The sequence below is a fragment of the Prionailurus bengalensis genome, chromosome B3 (genome assembly GCF_016509475.1).
Source record: "Prionailurus bengalensis isolate Pbe53 chromosome B3, Fcat_Pben_1.1_paternal_pri, whole genome shotgun sequence".
NCBI classification, from domain to species: domain Eukaryota; kingdom Metazoa; phylum Chordata; class Mammalia; order Carnivora; family Felidae; genus Prionailurus; species Prionailurus bengalensis.
In genome coordinates, this window is record NC_057355.1 from 46440898 (window position 1) to 46459733 (window position 18836).

The window sequence follows — 18836 nt, forward strand, 5'->3', positions numbered from 1 at the left end:
CTGGAAATTTCACATATATTCCTGGTTACTAAATTCCTGATTCTCAAGGTTTTTGGACCTCCTTCCAAAGATAGTCTTTGGGGAAAGAAAAATCTAAGTCTCTTCCTCAGAGTGAGTAGCTCCTGACCAGTAACCAGCACACACACACAAATCCCAAATACCTGTCTAATTTGGCCCAACTGTTCAGTTTCCTTCATATCCATCATTTATTGATCCAATATACTATTTAGCCAGGAACCTGGAATCCACCTACCTGGTCAAGCAATTGGATCTACCTTTGGCCATCAATCAAGTTTATGAATTTATAAATCAAACAAGTGTGACTGCTGTTGGATTTCTCCGTCTCAGAGTAAAACTGTGGCAGAAATACATGAAGTTTTTCTAGAAAATATGCAATGCTATCTCTTCTTTAGACCTGACCGGAAACAGGACTCTACAAATTCCTCTCTCCTCAGACAGCCAGCAATCAGGCAACCTCAGCAAAACGGAGCATTTCATTGCAAGCTGCACTCCCCAACCACAAATTAGATGCCAAATTAACTCTCTGGAAGATCCCAAACTCTTTCAGATCATTCTTCCAAGACCCAAGTCTTGGCATGACGGGTTCTGAATCAGACATGAGGGAGAGAATTCAGTGCAAGCCGCAAGTGCTTTTAGACTTCTATCCCCAGAGAGATCTCCTAAAATTTCAGTCCTGCACGAACGGCAACATGTCCCTGTGACCCGTGATGCCACTAATAGAATCAAGTTCTGTCCCACACCGTCAAGAACACTCAGTGAATTTGTCTCACAAATGTTCTTTGTGACAGACATTTAAGAAAGAAAAATCCATGCCCATTTCCACAGAAAAGGCAGGCTCTTACCTAGTCCCAGGCTTTGTCCATGGGCACTTGATTGGATAAAGACGCACAAAACCAAGAAAATAGAGACACACAGGGGACTTTCCATTTCTCCTGTTTCATCCGGGGTCCAAGGTCTTCTTGCTAATTCCTGAAGTTAAAAAGACGAGATTGCCTATTGATACTTTGTCATGGAAGCCTGCTGATTAATAATTAACATTTAACCATGTTACCCAGTGTCCACCTCGCTTGCTACCCCCTCGCAAGCCCAGATCTAACTATATCTAATACAAAAAAAGTTGATTTACAAAAGCTTTTTAAAAATCCTGATACATTTTGAGAATCAAATATCTGGTCTTGTATTCTTACCTTCTTGGGCCAAGGTCATAGTTCCAAATTAATCAATTTAGGTTAATGTGTTGTGTTTGGAAATTCTGTCAAAGGTCAGGGGTCGGTGGCTCCCACACGGTTGCCTAGCTCTCCCTCTGATAGAGGGGATGCTGGTTCATGGCAGTGGTATTTCAAATTGCAGACTAAGCACAAAGAAAAAGAGAAGGGCTCTGCCAGGTGGAGAGCAGCTGGAGGGCCCATTTTCTGTTGAATTTAGCAAAATGGCTGGTGCCTCAAGTCAAAAAGTTGGTAAGGTAAACGTTTCTATAGCGGAAGGGGGCAGGAAAGCTCTAACCTCAGTGTAAGAAGAGGATGACACAGAAGCAAAGATGTGGGACTGAATGCCTTTGAGGGGGGCCCCATTGGGGGTGACCCCAGAGAAAACTCTCCTCTGTGCTAATGTTCCCTTGTGTAGAGGACTGAGAAGTCAGGCAGGGGAAATGTTACTGTGTATGACTCTTTTGATATTCCTTGGGTCTCTAGTTTTATTTCAACTTTATTTATTCCAACTTTTCTCCCCCTGCGTACCTACTATGTTCCAGGCACTGTTTTAGGCTCTTGGGACATACAAGTAAACAAAACAGACCAAGATTCCGGGCTTTGTGAAGCTTATATACCACTGGGGGGAGGAGGAGTCAGATGATAGAAAATAAACATAGTAAACAAGAGATTTATGTAGATTGTAGAGTGTAATAAGCTATGGAAAAAGGGAAAGTATAGCAGAAATCAGGAGGTGGGGGGGAGGTAGTGATTTTAAATGGTCAGGATGAGCCTTGTTGGGAAGTTGAACTTTAAACGAGGGTTTCGGTGAGTTGCCTCTGTGGACATATTGGGAAAGAGAGCTTCAGACAGCCAGAGCACCCAATGCAAAGGCCCTGAGGTAGGAGCATGCCTTGTCTGTTCCAGGAACAACAAAGAAGCCAATGATCAAGGAGATACCCTTATAAAGACTTTGACTTTCATGATCTGAGACATAGGAAACCATCCTGAGGAGAAGAGTCACATGATTTGCATTATATCTTTAAAAGATCATTCTGGTTTGCAAGGCCAGGGACAGATTATAAATGAGCAAGGGTGCAAGTTGGGGAGATGTGTGAGGAGGCTATTGCAGTGATCCAGTGAGAAGTGATGGTGGCTTGGTTCAGCATGATAAGAGCGGAATTGAGGAGTGGTTGGGTGGTGTTGGGTATATTTGGAAGGCGGGTGCAACAGAGTTTCCTGACTACTGGAATGTGGGCTGTAAGGCAAAGAGAGGTGCTGAGGATGACTTCAAGGACTTTGGCTTGAGCAAGTGGACAATGGGGTTGATATCAGCTGAGGTGCGGAAGGCTGTGAGTGGAACAGGCTTGGTGGGGGAAGATTAGGCAATCAGCTTTGACCCTGTGGAGTCTGAGATGCCTCTCAGACATTCAACTGGAAATGTTGAGTAGGCAGTTAGGTAAGTTGGGCGTCTGCTCTGCAAATTAACTCATCAAGATACCAGTGTATCCAAGTGGCTTCGGAATATCCAAGACGCTTCCCTCCCAAATGTCTGCAGAGTAAACTCTCTTACCACTTTCTACATGGGAAGAGGCTTTCAAAGTTCTGGCCCTTGTAAGTCCCTGCTTCACCAAAATCTCCCTACGATCATCGCATGCCAACTCATTTTGTGAGGCTCTCTTTGGGTGGGATAGGAGGAAAGATGCCTGTTCCCTTTCAGGGGTGCTATACAGACAGCACCTGTCTGCCCAAGCTCTGCCTTCCTAACCCATCACCCTTGTGTGGTGGTTTTAATGCACAAGCTCTGCTGTGTTTTCTTGAAGTTTGCCGGGGAGACTACTGGCAGGGAAGAGAGGAGGACTTCACAGAGAATAAGATTTCCAGAGCCTGAGGATGCTGGGTCTACTATCTATTAGCCAAGCAAAATGTTACTTAACCTTAATGAGTTCCATCTCCTCACCTGTAAAATGGGATAGCATGAGCCAGAGATAATACTTTGAAATACTAACTTAATATGATTTTTCTCCCAACATCTCCCCCTTGTTCTCGCTTCCACTTAAGAAGGGCAAACTAGAGAGAATTCTACAAATCCTCTTTCTTCCCCAAACTTAGGACCTAGGACAAATGAATCGTAACCAAGAAAGACAAGCAAAGGGCTAAACATGTTTTGTTTTGTTTTTACGTTTATTTATTTATTTTGAGAAAGAGAACATGCACATGAGCAGAGGAGGGGCAGAGAGAGAGGGAGGGAGAGAGAGAAAATCCCAACCAGGCCCCACGCCCAGTGTGGAGCCCAACATGGGGCTCGATCTCATTACGGTGAGATCATGACCTGAGCCAAAATCAAGAGTCGGTCGCTTAACTGACTGAGCCACCCAGGCACCCCAAGGCTAAACATATTTTAAAGGAAGCAGGAGCACCCCACCTTCCCATCATCAGAAAGAAAGTCTCTTGGGCTTCGCAGGTCAGTGGAGATGAAAAGATTGTAGGTCTGAGGGCAAAGGAGACCGTCCCTGGCTTCCCAGAAACCCTGCCGGAAGTTGGTAAGAACACAAGGGGGATATGGCTATGTGGTGCTGGCAGATGGGCAAAAGGATGCCCTTGTGCCTGGAGGGAAGTAGGAGAGCAGTGAGCCTCCAACACTAACAGGTCATGGAAGATGGGGAGGACAGGCCCCTCCATGGCCACCTGGGGGGGTGGGTGAGAGAGAACCAGGCGGCACCCCCCCCCCCAGGCCTAGGTGTTGCTGTGTCTGATCCAGAACTATGGCACACTGGGGGTAGGGGTGGGGTGGAAAGAAGAAATCCGGGAGGGCTTGAAAAACAGGAGTTTGGAGTCAGTAATTCAGATGGCTTACAGAAAGTAAAGACATTTCGTGTACATCAGAATTTGCAGCCTGAGAATCATCTCTGTACAAAAGCAGATACATCATGAGTATTAGAGATGTGCATGTGAGGTGCAGAGCCCAGTGCCTGGTTCATAGTAGAAGTTCAGTAAATGCAGTCACTTATTCTGGAGACAGCATACTCAGTGGCCAAGAGCCCGGGCTTTGGAATCAGACAGGTCTAGGTTCAAATCCCTGGCCTACCACTTCCTAACTGGGTAACCTGGGGCAAGACCTGAGTATTCTGAGCTTTAGTGTTTTTTCTTCCATCTGTACAAGGACTACTGATATCTACCTGATCAGGTTAAAGGGCATAATGGAAAGAGATAAAGCAATTCTGGCAAGCAGGAAATAATAAATGGCAGTTATTATTATTGTTTGATTGTTTTAATTTACATAGGGAAACAAGAGGGTCTCCAGGAGGTAGATAACAGTAGGACCATAGTGATAAAATGAAAAGGGTAGCCAAAGAGAGGGTCTGGGCCAGTAATTTCAAAATCTGAGCACTGGAATCAGAGTCAGCCTGAGATCTCAGGGAGTGGACAGGTTTGGGGACAGCCCAAGAACAATCCAATTAAAGCTTCTAGGACTGAGGCCTGGAGAGCTTTCATTCGAAAAACAAGTTCTCCACGAAGTTTGAACCATTGCCTCTAACTGGCTTCTGTGAGGTCTATCAGGGCACAAGAAGAACAGAATAGGCCCTAAAGATGTTTTTATATTTTCTGCTAGAGGCTGGATGCCTCTCTAAAATTCATATGTTAAAGCATAGCCCCCAAAGTGATGGTATTAGAGATGTGGTCTTTGGGAGGTGATAAGGTCCTGAGGGCAGAGCCCTCATGAGTGGGGGGAGTGTCCGTGTAAAAAAGACTGCACACAGATTCCTTGCTTCTTTAAAAAAATTTTTTTTAATGTTTATTTATTTTGGGGAGAGAGAGACAGAGTGTGAACCAGGGAGGGGCAGAAAGAGAGGGAGACACAGAATCTAAAGCAGGCTCCAGGCTCCAAGCTGTTAGCACAGAGCTGGATGTGGGGCTTGGGCTCACAAACCATGAGATTGTGACCTGAGCCGAAGTCAGACGCTTAACCAACTGAGCCACCAGGCACCCCAATTCTTTGCTCCTTTGCTCCTCTGAGGTTATAGTGAGAACATGGCCATCTGTGAGGATCTCACCAGACCCCACATCTGCTGATCCCTTGATCTTGGACTTTCTAGCCTCCAGAACAGTGAGAAATAAATTTCTTTTGTTTATAAATTTCTGTTGTTCACCCAGTCTATGATAACCTATTACAGCAGCATGGATGGACTAAAATATTACCTTGGAAAATTGTGTGTGTGTGTGTGTGTGTGTATTTTTTTTATGTCTGGGAAACGTTTTATCTCTCCTTCTATTTTGAACGACAGCCTTGCTGGATAAAGAATTCTTGGCTGCATATTTTTCTGATTCAGCACATTGAATATATCCTGCCACTCCTTTCTGGCCTGCCAAGTTTCTGTGGATAGGTCTGCTGCAAACCTATCTTCCCTTGTAGGTTAAGGATTTTTTTTCCCTTGCTGCTTTCATGATTCTCTCCTTGCCTGAGTATTTTGTGAATTTGACTATGATATGCCTTGTTGATGGTCGGTTTTTGTTGAATCTAATGGGAGTCCTCTGTGCTTCCTTGATTTTGATGTCTGTGTCTTTCCCCAGGTTAGGAAACTTTTCTGCTATGATTTGCTCACATAACCCTTCTACCCCTATTTCTCTCTCTTCCTCTTCTGGGACCTCTATGATTCTGATGTTGTTCCTTTATAATGAGTCACTGATTTCTCTAATTCTTAAATTGTGCTCTTTTGCCTTAATCTCCCTCTTTTTTTTCTGCTTCATTATTCTCCATAAGTTTGTCCTCTATATCGCTGATTCTCTGTTCTGCCTCATCCATCCTTGCCGCCCTGGCCTCCACTCGAGATTGCAGCTCAGTTATAGCATTTTTTATTTCATCCTGACTAGCTTTTACTTCTTTTATCTCTGGAGGAAGGGATTCTAATCTATTTTCGACTCCAGCTAGTATTCTTATTATCGTGATTCTAAATTCTGGTTCAGACATCTTGCTTGTATCTGTGTTGGTTAAGTCCCTGGCTGTCGTTTCTTTCTGCTCTTTCTTTTGGGGTGAATTCCTTCGTTTTGTCATTTTGAAGGGAGAAGAGGAATTAATGAGGTTAAAAAATTAAAATTAAAAAAATTAAAATTAAAAAAAAATTTAAATTAAAAAATTAAAAACAAACACACACACAAAAATTAGAATAAATAATGCTAGATCCTAGGTGTGTTTTAGTCTGGGTGTTGAAAGGGGCTTGATAGATTAGAGAAAAAAGAGGAAAGAAGTAAAAAAGGAAATCACTTGAAAATTTGAAAAAATGAATACCCTGAAGTAGACTAAAATGAAATGATGGAAGTAAAATAGAATTTGAAAAAATTTACACAAAGGTAGAAAATATAGTAGAAAAAATTAAAGAAAAATATTTTTCATAAAAATTGAAAGTAAAAATGAATTTTTTCTCTTTCTGTATTCAAGAAAGAGAAACAAAAAAGAGAGAAAAAAAAGAAAGAAAATTGAATAGATGGACCAGCGAACAGACTGAAATACGAGTGAAATGACTTCGTTTCCCCCTAGAAGTCAAATTAGGAAGCGCTTTATAGTCCATAAACTAAGCTGGCGGAGAGACTTGTGTTCCTGAAGAGCGAGGTTGGCCCAGCTGGGTGGGGCTTAGTGTAATGGCCCCATTCTCCACTAGATGGCGCTGCTTAGCTTACTGGGATGGATTGTTATGGCGCTTGTAGGTGCGTATGCGCATGCGCGGGAGCGGCAAAAATGGCGTCACCCGACTACCCGACGTCTAGTGTCAGAGCTGTTCTCCCGGATCAGCAATCGCGCACCCGTCCTTCGTCTTCGGCTTCCATCCACTCCCCGCTTTTACACAGTCCGTGACCAAGCCCCAGGCAGCACCTCCCTCCTGAGTTTGGTCTCAGATGCGGCTGTTTTTCCTGACCCCTTGCTTGGGAGGGACTGTGGCTTTGACCTGTTCTGCCCGTCTGCAGGAGGGTCTCGCCCAGCAATGGCGGGGTGCCAGCAACGCTTGCTGGACCCTGCTGCTGCCGATGCCCAGAGAGTGAGGCCAGGTGCCAGCCCGCCCCAGAAAAAGTTCGCGAGATAGTGTAGCAGCAGCGCCTCAGGGACTATGGAAAATCACAACACACATCTGGCACCAGGCTTCACCCTTAACGACCTTGTTCCAGTACCAGCGAATGTGGTCGTTCTCCCAGGTCCACTGGGGCCTTGCCTTTGGGGGACCCACACAGCTTCTACCAGGTGTTCTCCCAGCAGGGGAACCGCCTCTCTCCACGTGGCCTGAAGACCTCCGGACCCCACTCTGCTCCCGGGGATTCGCCCTTCCCACCAGAGCACCACCAGGTATTGAGCTGCGGAGTTTCAGACTCAGCGCTTCCCCTGTTGATGGTCTTAATGGAATTTAAACCCTCTCGTTTCTCCCTTTTTAGTTCAGTGCCTGCGGCTGTTTCCACTTTTCCACTTTCCCTCCAGCTGCTTTTTGGGGAAGGGGGTGCTTTTCCCGTATTCTCCCCCCTCCCCCCGTCTCCGTCCTCTCTCCACATGCAAAAGTGGCTCCCCTGCCCCCTGCAGCTTCTCTCTCCCCCACTTCACCTCTCCGTGCCTCACACCTGCTGAATTCTGTGGTTCAGGTTGTGCGGATTGTTGTGTTAATCCTCAGATCAGTTTTCTAGGTGGGCAGGATGGTTTAGTGTTGGTCCGGCTGTATTTCATGGATGGGAGACACACAAAAAACTTCCATGCTGTTCCGCCATTTGGATCCAAGAGCTATATATAATATTTGATATACCTTCATACTATATAATTAGTATATGGCACTATGTAATATATTGGTGCTATATAATTTGTAAGCATATACATACCCATATATTTTGAGGGGGGGAGTGCTCAAGGTTTTTTTACAACTGATAAAGGTGCTCCATTGAAAAGGGGTGAAGACTCTGAGGTAGAGGGATAGACAGGCTCCTAGGCCTTAATGACTTGACTGTAACGTGGTTGACTCCATTAATACAGTGGCAAAGTCACTAGATCCATTAGTGGGGTCTTTAGTCATTTGCACGTTCAAGAAAGTCCAGTGGTGGGGCACCTGCGTGGCTTGGTTGGTTAAGCATCCGACTTCGGCTCAGGTCATGATCTTGCGGTCCGTGGGTTTGAGCCCCGCGTCGGGCTCTGTGCTGACAGCTCAGAGCCTGGAGCCTGTTTCAGATTCTGTGTCTCCCTCTCTCTCTGCCCCTCCCCTGTTCATGCTCTGTCTCTCTCTGTCTCAAAAATAAATAAACGTTAAAAAAAAAAAAATTAAAAAAAAAAAAAAAAGAAAGTCCAGTGGTTTTAGGGGCACTTTTCATTTCCCATGAACTGAGAAGGGGATAGGCCTGATCCCATGGAGGCTGGAGTCTCCAGCAGAGTTATCAGCACTGTCTATAATCCTCCGTCTAAAATAATAATGGCTTTATAATTAGATTCTTAAAAATTGCCCAATTCTTGCTCTCTTTTAATTTGAAAAGCTTCTGGAAGAAATAGACATTTCAAGAGACTGGCATTTGATGACCTGACGGTAACCTTTTCTTTTAGTGTAATGGTGATAAGAAAGTTAATCAGAAGAAAAGAAATAAATAATTTACAGAGATAAAGAGAGCAAGTCCCTGGTGGGGAGAAGCCAGGGGATTGTGGTGAAGTTCACTTATGAAAGAAACAGAGTTTTATATTCAGAATCAGGTTTTCTTGCTTTCATCTTCAGAAACTGGGGATAGGGAGGAAGGGCAGCCTCAGGTTGGAATTCTCAGAAAAGAGTAATTGAAACAATAACTTTTGGAATGGTACTATTATTTCCCTTGGTTTATGGTTGAGATTTAAGAGAGTAAGAACTGGGACAAAACCATATCTTACCAGTAAAAGGCAGAGAGAGGGGAAATGAGGGCCATCTGAGTCCAGGATCAGTTTTCTTAACAACCACTAATCCTTAAGCCCTGTGTGTCTGGCTTTCCTCACAACTGCATGGGGCTTTCTTCCCTATGTCTGAACCGTACTCTGCTCCCAAGATGAAATTTATGACACTTTTAGGGTCATGTCATTGGAAAAGGACACCTCTCACTCCTTCTTGGGGCCAGGCTGCCATCGGGAAAGTGACCCAGCTTTTATTGGGCCACCGATCAGTCTGTAGACATTTTTGTACCATGTGGGACTATGATGAAAACAAGAAGGCTTGGAACACATCCTCCTTTGGAATGGGGTTGGCCTGGAGTTTAACCTTTCCATATCTTTTTTAAAAGTTTTTCTAAGATCAGTAGACAAATGAAAGGTGAAAACAAGTTTGCAGGTAAGCTTTTAGACTATTCAAAAGAACGAAGTGTTTTAAGAAGTTCAAGCAGATATTTATTCATCAAGATCACCATCCCTTTATTGATAAAATTTTGCAGATAAACTTTGCATTGGCTCTGCCTCAGACTAGGTTTGTAACCCGGGGCAAATTATGTAATTTCTCTCAGGCTCAGTTTTCTCCTCTGTCAAATGGAATCATGAGATCAAACATTATCACGTGGAAGGCACCTCTGACAGCTGTTGGCAGAGTCAAAGCTCATTTGACTTTTGTAACAAATGAGGTAGGAGTTATTTTCCCCATTTTACAGGTGAGAAAACGGAGGTTTTCAGATTCCTTGTCCAAGGTCACGTGTCTAATTGATGCACATTGGATGTGAGGACTTCTAGGTCCCTGTGACCTCTATTGCTCTCTCAGTTCCAGTCTAAAGTGAAGATCAAGGTAGCTGGTCAGCAAAGAATTGAGCTCTTTCTGCACTTATTTTTGTTTCCTGCTCTGTGCTGGTCCATTTACTCTCCCTGTCGGAATTACAGTTGTGGTTTGTGGAACAGTTAAACAAACAAACAAACCAAAACCCCAAAACCAGAATAGCCTTTTTGTTTTGTTTTGTTTTTGGTCACCAGATACTCTGGAATCAGTAATGCCTCTTACGACTTTAGTAGTTTCAGTAGAATGGAAAATCTTTTTATTTCTCTGATTGCTTGGAAGCAAAAGGAAATAAAGGTTTAAGTTGGTTTAGAACAACCAGATAGGCATGGAACTTTGCTGGCTCCTTAAAATTGGCCAAGGGTTTTCTCCTCTGTGGGAAAGAGGGAGGGTATAGTCTAGACTCTGCCTGCCTCCTCTAGCTGCTTGGCTTGTTGGTTGGGCTTGGTGATGAGTGATGATGTTCGGTTCCTCAGGGAGACCAACGAAGTCACAAACTGAGTAACTGATTGAAGCAGACCAAAGACACAGGTTGGGAAGGTGGGGTGTCAGCATGCTGGGTCCCCGTGCTTCTGAATATGGGATACCCAGTAGCACTGACACCATCCTGGGCATCAGGCAGGGCTGAAGTATCTCAAATTGAGATGCCCAAACCTCTCTGCAACAGCGGGTCTATATACTGTGTCACACACTCATCTCACAAAAGCTTCATTAGCAAATGAAGTCTTTGGCTGCAAAAAATGAAGAGAAGTTCCCAGTGATCTGCTTCAAGGGCTACCAATGACTCACCATTTTCCCACCACATATGGTGTCTTGATGATGCAGTAGTCATTGACTGGTAGACAGGCCTAGAAGTCAGGGGTTAACAGCTCAGGGACCAATTCCCAAAGGTGCCAGGCTGGCCATGTAACTCATTGAAACCTCAGAAATAATCCTATGACACAGGTGTGATTATTCCTCTTTGTACAGTGAAGAAAACTGAGGGTTAAGGAAGTTACTGAGTTGCCCAAATCCACATTCTAGTAAGTGGTGGAATGGGATTTCAATTACAATTGTCTAACTCCAAAACCCAACCAAAGGCAAGTTTGCCAAGGGTGACATCCTAGTGTATCTAAGGTCAAAAAAAATTGGGATTGTGCTGTGTGCTCTTGAACTGCTGATAAAGACATAGATTGTGTGTTTATTAGATTATTATTTTCAAAACAAGTGTTCTCAAATGCTTTCTCAGCTATTTCATGGAGAGAGCCCTGAGATAGTCCATGAGACTAGCTCAGGATAAAAACAATGGATGGTGTGATGGAATTATATAATTTATATACAGAAGAATGTTCCCCAATCAACAGTAAAAAAAAGTCCAGGGAAAACGAGGGGACTGGCGTTCTTGCCCATGAAGCTTTGCCATGGACAGAACAGTGTTTGTTGGAAATTGTTAGGGCAAGTCTATGCTACGAATGACCTTATTTATACAGCATTGCCAGTTACCCAGGTGCTCTTGAAACCATTTGGGTTAGATCATGCCTAGGATCCTCCAGAAAGGCATGGGATGCTTTGACAAGCTTTGATAATTCTGTTAAGACAGATTTTTTTTTTTTAAAAAAGATAAAATCATGGCTCTCATTCAGATATTAAAAATGAACATATGGTAAATATTTTATTTAACTTGTTAATGAGGAAGCTGGTAAGGGTGTTTCTATAACTAGTTCAAAGAAGAAGCCAACCCCCCCCCCCCCAAATATATATGGATACAAGAATGTTGAAATGTGCTAATGGAGGCACAGTTAGCTTCTTCCATTGCAGGAGGAAAGTCAATCGGACATCCACACAGGACAGGGCAGGATTTGCATTTTGCATTGCTATTAGTTATCTGTGATGTACAGCGTTGTAAAATGCCTCAAGGGCAATGAAGATTCGAATCAGATAACTCAGGAAGGCTGTGCAGTGGTTAGACAATGCATCATTTTCCAATGAAGCACAAAATTTACCCTGTAACTCCTATTGTTGAGAAATGATAAAGGGAAGTATTTAGCTACAGAATTCTAAAGATAGCAGGATAAGTTTCCTTCCAGAGGAAAGGCTGTCTCTGTATCTTTGTCTCTTGAGAGGAGGCTTTGTGAGAACAGACAGCTGGATCTCTATGCTGCCCTCTCCCTTCATGGCTCGATTAGTGGGAAAATTATTTAAAATCTCAGTTCCCTACTCTAACTCAGGGGTAGTACTATTATTTATCTCAAGGGTTTGGGGGAGGAATAAATGAGAACCATAAACTGTGCTTAGCACAGTGCCCAGCACAACACATGCCTGCTATTATTATTTTTATTGATTACAATTTTTCACTGTGCTTTTTATTTTTCCTACACTTACATGTTCCTTCCCTTTCTCTCCACCCCCCTCCATCTATAATAAAGAATAGGAGAACTAGTTACACTGTTTTTGAAAAAAAGTATAGATGGCATCTGTTTCCTGTTCTTGATTTTGAAATTAACTGTGTAGATTATGATGTGATGTATTCCCTTCTATTTAAAAAATAAAGCCTCCTCTGTCTAATATTTGCTTTTTTGTTGTTGTTTTTTGAGTAGTTCCCATTGCCCGTCTTGAACCAGCTACCCTGAATTTAAATTTGAAAACGTGGTTTCTTTTCTCAAGTTAGTGGCCAGAGAAAACAGTCTCTAGACTGGGAAGGGCCCTCCTTTCAGGGGATAGTATCCCACGGCCTGGAGAGGTGGTTTTCTTGAGTCAGGTCTAGGAGCTTGGTGGTGAATCTATCCCTGGTTGGACTCCTCAGACCCTAGGAGACATGTCCATGGGCTGGAGAATCTATGCACCCCTGGGGGCAGCGCATAGTGGGCACCAGAGAAGATTGTCTATATGGTCCTGCCCAGGCCAGTTGGTGCAAATCTGCCTTTGAGAAGTTTGTTTTTTCCCTTTGAGTCTGGCGGATGGGGCATCTCTTCAGCTCCAAAGAGGAATTTCTGAATGTCTCAGGGTTCCATCAGCCCCATTTCTTATACCTTGAGAAACTGTCAGATCATTCAGGTGAACCCCACAGGTGTGACACCTGCCCTCCCTCCCCTTAGCAGCCTGCGTTCTGCAGGAGAGGAGCAAGTATTTATCCTGAGTGAGCCAGGTTGGGGAAGGTGTTTTACCTCTAGGCAAAGTTCAGGGATAGGAGGAGGAAAATATTGCTGTGTCTAGGCTTCCTTTAAATTTATGGGCCTGGAGTGCTACCCTGGAGAGAGCCATTTTTTACTCCACAATTTTACTCCTAATCTGATGGTTCCGAGAACTCCTGGGATAGCGAATTGTCCTGATGCCTTAGGAAACAGCGGAGATTAGATCTCAGAGGTCAGCTGGTGTGTAATTGGGATCTTGGAGCTGGGCCGACAACACAGTCAGATTTATACAAGGCTCCTTGCCTCTGGGGACTCTTTCTTTTTGCTGTCATATCATCTCTGCAGCAAACCTGCTTGTTTTAGCTCTTGATAGAAAAGTAACTCACCTTGTCCATTTTTTCACAGACAGTGTATAAACAAAAAAGGAAATGGTAGGCTGTTAATTGAGTAGCAGGACCCAGTCTTGGCCAAACTTGGTGCCATGGAGAGAGACATGGACAAATGGCAAAATATCAGGACTTGAGCCCAGCTCTGCCTTGGGTCAGTCATGACCTCTGAACAGTGGAGATAATGAAACTGGTGACCTCATGAGGTCATGATTATGAAAGATGGTAAACGTCCAAACATCCTTAAGCTGTAAAAGGACTCACATGAAGTGGAGACCCCAGACTGGGACACCAAGTAAATAAGTATGTTTGTGGAACCAAGATATGATGTGAGACGTGGGGTTCAAGCAGGTCTGCTTCCTGACCTCCAAGTAGGATGCACCTTGTTGCCACATAGTCCTGGGGGGCCACTAGCAGAGGGAAAATTCTGGCTGCTAGCATGGTAGGGCTCTAGAGGGAGTGTTCAAGGGGTTTATGGAGGTAGTGTTCAAGGGCAGCTGAGATCTTGTGGCCTACAGGTGAGCTGAGGGCTAGTGCAATTAGGAAATTACTGATGACCTCACTGGTACTCCCTAGTGGATAAAGCCTGGAATGTTAGGTTATTAACCTAAGTGATTAATACTATGGTGAAAATTGCTTTAGGCATCTCTCTGACTCTCTTTGCTGGCCCCTCTTGTCTTTATTGCCTCTTTGACTGAATTCAGAGTCCTTGAACTGCCCTCAAGGCCCATCCATTTCTCTTCATCCATCCCCAGGAAAATCTCTGCACTGGTCCGTTGTCCCCCTGGAGAACTTTGAAGACAGAGGTCTTGGTGCATGTATGGATGAGCTCCTCCAAACTGTGCATGCACATGCATGGAAGAGAGAAGGTGCCAAAGGGCTGAGTCCTGGAAGTTCCAACATTTAGTAGTCAAGTAGATGAAGAGGGACCTTCCTGCTTTTGCCAAAGTATTTCTTAAGAATAAATTCTGAGTGGTAACATTTCTGCCTAAAGGGTAGGAATGATATAGTTGTAAATGAATTTATGAGTCAATTTCTGGGCAGCTTCACCAGCACTGGATATTAGCATTCAACTTTTTTTGTGTGTGTGGTTCTTTTAGAATATGTAAACTGTCATCTTTAGACTGCTTTCATTTACATTTCTTTGATTTCTAGAGAGAATTAACATTTTCCCCCTCTGTTTCTCTACTAATTATATTTCCCTTATGGGAATGGTCCTGTCTTTTACCTATTTGTCTTTTGCAAATTGACATTGATTTTACAATTTGAATTAGCTAATTGTGATAGATCTTAATTCTTTGTAATGTTTGATAGAAATATTTTCCCTTTTCAAAAATCTTTAGTAATGCTAATTTTTATAGTGCAATCATTAAAATTGTTTCAAAGCTGAGAAAGTTAAAATTCCCCCAGAGAGGTGATAAACACTTTTTTTTCAAAACTTTTTGCAAATTCTTCCATAGTTAGATTTTATATTGGAATCTTTAGCCAACCAAAGCTTATTTTGGTGAATGTTTTATCTTAAATAACTTTTTCTATTGTAAAATCATTAAATATTTGTTATTGAAAAGAAAATGAAGAGCAAAAAGAAAAACATAATGAAATTTCACCATCCAGAGATAACCACTGTTGACATTGTGATTTGGATACCTCCAAATTTATCTGTTTTTAAAAATACAATTGCAAACAAACATACTGTACAAATGCTTTTATAACCTGTCATAACATATTAATGACATATTTCAGCAGCATTAGATATTCTTTTAAAATATTATTTGGAGGTGCCTGGGTGGCTCAGTGGGTTAAGCATCAATTCTTGGTTTTGGCTCAGGTCATGATTTCATGATTCATGGGGTCAAGCCCCACATAGGGCTCTGTGCTGACAGTGTGGAGCCTGCTTGCAGTTCTCTCTCTCCCTCTGTCTCTGTCCCTTCTTGCTTGTGCTATCTCAGTCTCTTTCAAAATAAATAACTAAACATTGAAAAATAATAAAATAAAATATTATTTGAAACAGTTACATGTGTATCATAATGACCTCAATTTTCTATTTTTTTTTTTAAGACATCACTATGATGAACAGTGCTGCAATAAATATACCTAAGCATAAATCTTGGCCCACATTGCTGATCACTTCCTATGCTCTTAAGTTTCTTAAAGTAGAATTTCTGAGGCAAAGGTTATAAATGTGTGTGTGTGTGTGTGTGTGTGTGTGTGTGTGTATTTTTAAGTTTTTAATTTTTTGCGTTTTTCACATGTACTGCCAAATTTAAGTTTCCATCAGCAGAGTGAATGGATGTAGTCTCCCCTCCTACCCACCTTTCCCCCTTGTTAACATTAGCTATTCACATTTTTGCAATTTCATGTTCCATTGATAAGCCAAAATGGTATGTGTATATTTAAATTTTTTTAATTAGTGAGTTAAAGTTGGATTTCCCACCACTCCCATTTTTATTAGATATTTTCTTTGTGAATTACCTATTAATGATGTTTATACTAGCTTATATACTTTTGTATTTTTTATGTGTTTTTATTTTTAAAAAATTTTTTTTTTCAACGTTTATTTATTTTTGGGACAGAGAGAGACAGCATGAACGGGGGAGGGGCAGAGAGAGAGGGAGACACAGAATCGGAAACAGGCTCCAGGCTCTGAGCCATCAGCCCAGAGCCTGACGCGGGGCTCGAACTCACAGACTGCAAGATCGTGACCTGGCTGAAGTCGGAGGCTTAACCGACTGCGCCACCCAGGCGCCCCTTTTATGTGTTTTTAAAACTGGGCAGCTCATTTAATGATTTCAAACACAGTATAATGAATATTTGTGAATTCCACCCTGCTACCCAGATCCATCAAAACCATATATGCTTCTTATTTTTGTTATGAAATTGAATACCTGTGTACCTCCTCCCAAACCCAATCTCATTTTTCCCTGCTCAGAGGCAACCACATCTGAAGTCTGGTGCTGATGGTTCTCCTTTATGTATATGTTTGCAACATATGTATGTAGCTGTTCAAATATATAGCATTATTTTGTATGTTTACAAATTTTTACACTCTACCTATTTATCTGTACTTGGCTTTTAATCCAGCATTATATTTTTGAGATTGACCTCTAGTGATAAAACTGCTATAAGTGGTCTCATTGTATATCACAATTGGTTGGTTCTGTTGATGGATATTTGTCTGGTTTACTTTTTTGTTTGTGTGTTTTTTGCTGTTACGAACAATGCTGCAATGGACTTGCATTGTCCACAAGTGCAACGCTTCTACAGTTTACTCCTAGAAGTGAAATCTCTGGGTTTGTAAGATATGGTTCTCTTCAGTGTTGTTAGATGTTGACCATTTATTCCCCAAAATGGTTATGCCAATAAGCACATAATCATCAAAATGTGAATGTTTATCTAATTTTTCCATGTCATCATCAGCACTTGATAGTGCCAGACTATTTGATGGTATCTCATTTTTCATCTTTTAAAGAAAAATTTTTTTTGTGATTATTTTTGACAGAACGAGGGAGAGACAGAGCGCGAGAGGGGGAAGGGCAGAGAGACAGGGAGACACAGAATATGAAGCAAGCAAGCTCCAGGCCTTGAGCTGTCAGCACAGAGCCCAATGCAGGTCTCAGACCCACAAACCATGGGATCATGACCTGAGCCAAAGTCAACAGTCAGATGCTTAACTGACCGAGCCACCCAGACACCCTTCATTTTTCATCTTTTTGATTACCGGTAAAACAAGCTTGAGAATCTTTTTACTTGTATCATTTGTCTTTTAGATTTCTTGTGCTATAGATTGCTTTTTCAGACCTTTTGCCCATCTTTCTATTAGTTCATTAGTGTTTTTCTTACTGATGTTAATTCTTTGTGGTTATATGTGTTGCAAACATCTCCTCCCAATCTGCATTATGTCTTTTCACATTGCCTGGGGTGTTATTTTGTTGAACAGGTTTAAATTTTCATGTAGTCAGATCCATCAGTCTTTTCCTTCAGGAATATTCTGTAGAGGAGGCAAATTTATCTTTACTCTCTGAGGGTTTTTTGGTTGGGCCTGAGGATTAAACCCACTGAAGACAGACTAACAGAAGAATAGTATACAGATTTGTATGATTTTACAGGACACAGAAACCCTCAAAAGGAAATGAAGACCCAAAGACATGGCAAAACCCACGTGCTTTTATATGGGGTTAAACAAAGGCAGGCAATGTGGACGAGTAACTGAATTATGTAGGGAAGCTAACAGAAGATAAGAAGCCTTTTAACAAGGTTTGTTGGTACAGATTTCTTTTAGCTTTTATTCTCCACTGAAGAACGGTTCTTGCCCCCTGGTACTGGGAGGGCATCTTTCACATGGGAATCCTTATCTCCTGGTTTAGGAAAAAGGGGAGATTAGAATGCCCTTTATGAATAAGCCGTTTTTCGAGTGTCTTTAGCTCAAAATAATCCTTATGCCAAAGTGGAATATTTGAGGACCCTCCCATCCGTAGCATCTCCATTTCTTCATTTTTTTCCTTTTAAGTTTCAACAACAAAAAAGTGATCCCTTTACCAAAGGTATCTGTGATTTGTTGTGATCTCTTGGCATTCCTAGAATTTACCTTTATTGATTATCACACTCTTCTTGTCACACCTGCACTCTCTAAGCTCAGTGAAAAGTGATTTTTCTGCCAATGCTTGTTGAGTCTGATGTGGATGAGGTGATTCATAAGTTAGCAAATGTATGCTTTGCACAAGGCATTCTTGCCTCAGTGGACTTTGCTAATTGACTGCATTAAGTTCTTCATTCATATACCTGTATATTTATTTGTTTGCTTAGCCAACAACTATTTTTGGAAAATCTGTATGCCTGAACTTGGTTGTAATCTGTTCAGTCCAGTTTTACTGGGATTGGCACTTGTGTACGTTTGCCATCCTAAGACTGCATTTGTGTGTGTGTGCGCACGTGTGCTATTTTTCACAGATTTGTGGGTGAGGATGATACTTATCTCTTAGGATGCATTGAGTACTGGGCTTTGTTTCTCCATGATTTGGAACTGATTACATAATGTGGCAAATTCTGTTTCTTGAATATACAGAAATACTGTTCAGAAGTTGTTTAGGTTACATTTCTAAAGAGTTTCTTGAGTTCTTCCTCCTTCACCATTATTTTCAGGTTTTCTACATCTTCTTTTGCTGATTTTATATTTTGTATTGTCCATTTGGCTGCACATTTTGAATTACAATAAACTGTGCATTGCAATCATTTATAGTTTAAAATCCCTTATATCAATTGCTTGTATTTAATTTTGTTGATTCATACCTTTTCTTTTATTTATTATATTTCCAAGCATTTTGATTTATCTTATAATCTTTTCAAGAGAGTGAACAGTTAAATTTATTTATTATTTTCACTGATTTTTTTTCAGCTTATTTA

General features: G+C 42.0%; 1 protein-coding gene across 1 annotated transcript in view; it reads right to left on the reverse strand.

Moving 5' to 3' along the window:
• The window catches only part of LIPC (lipase C, hepatic type), a 159987-nt gene that overhangs the window by 138023 nt on the left and 3128 nt on the right, over positions 1 to 18836 (reverse strand). The window contains exon 2 of the mRNA XM_043555323.1: positions 864 to 990. Coding sequence (XP_043411258.1) covers positions 864 to 948 — 85 coding nt within the window. The 5' untranslated portion in view covers positions 949 to 990. The remainder of the gene's footprint in view (positions 1 to 863; positions 991 to 18836) is intronic.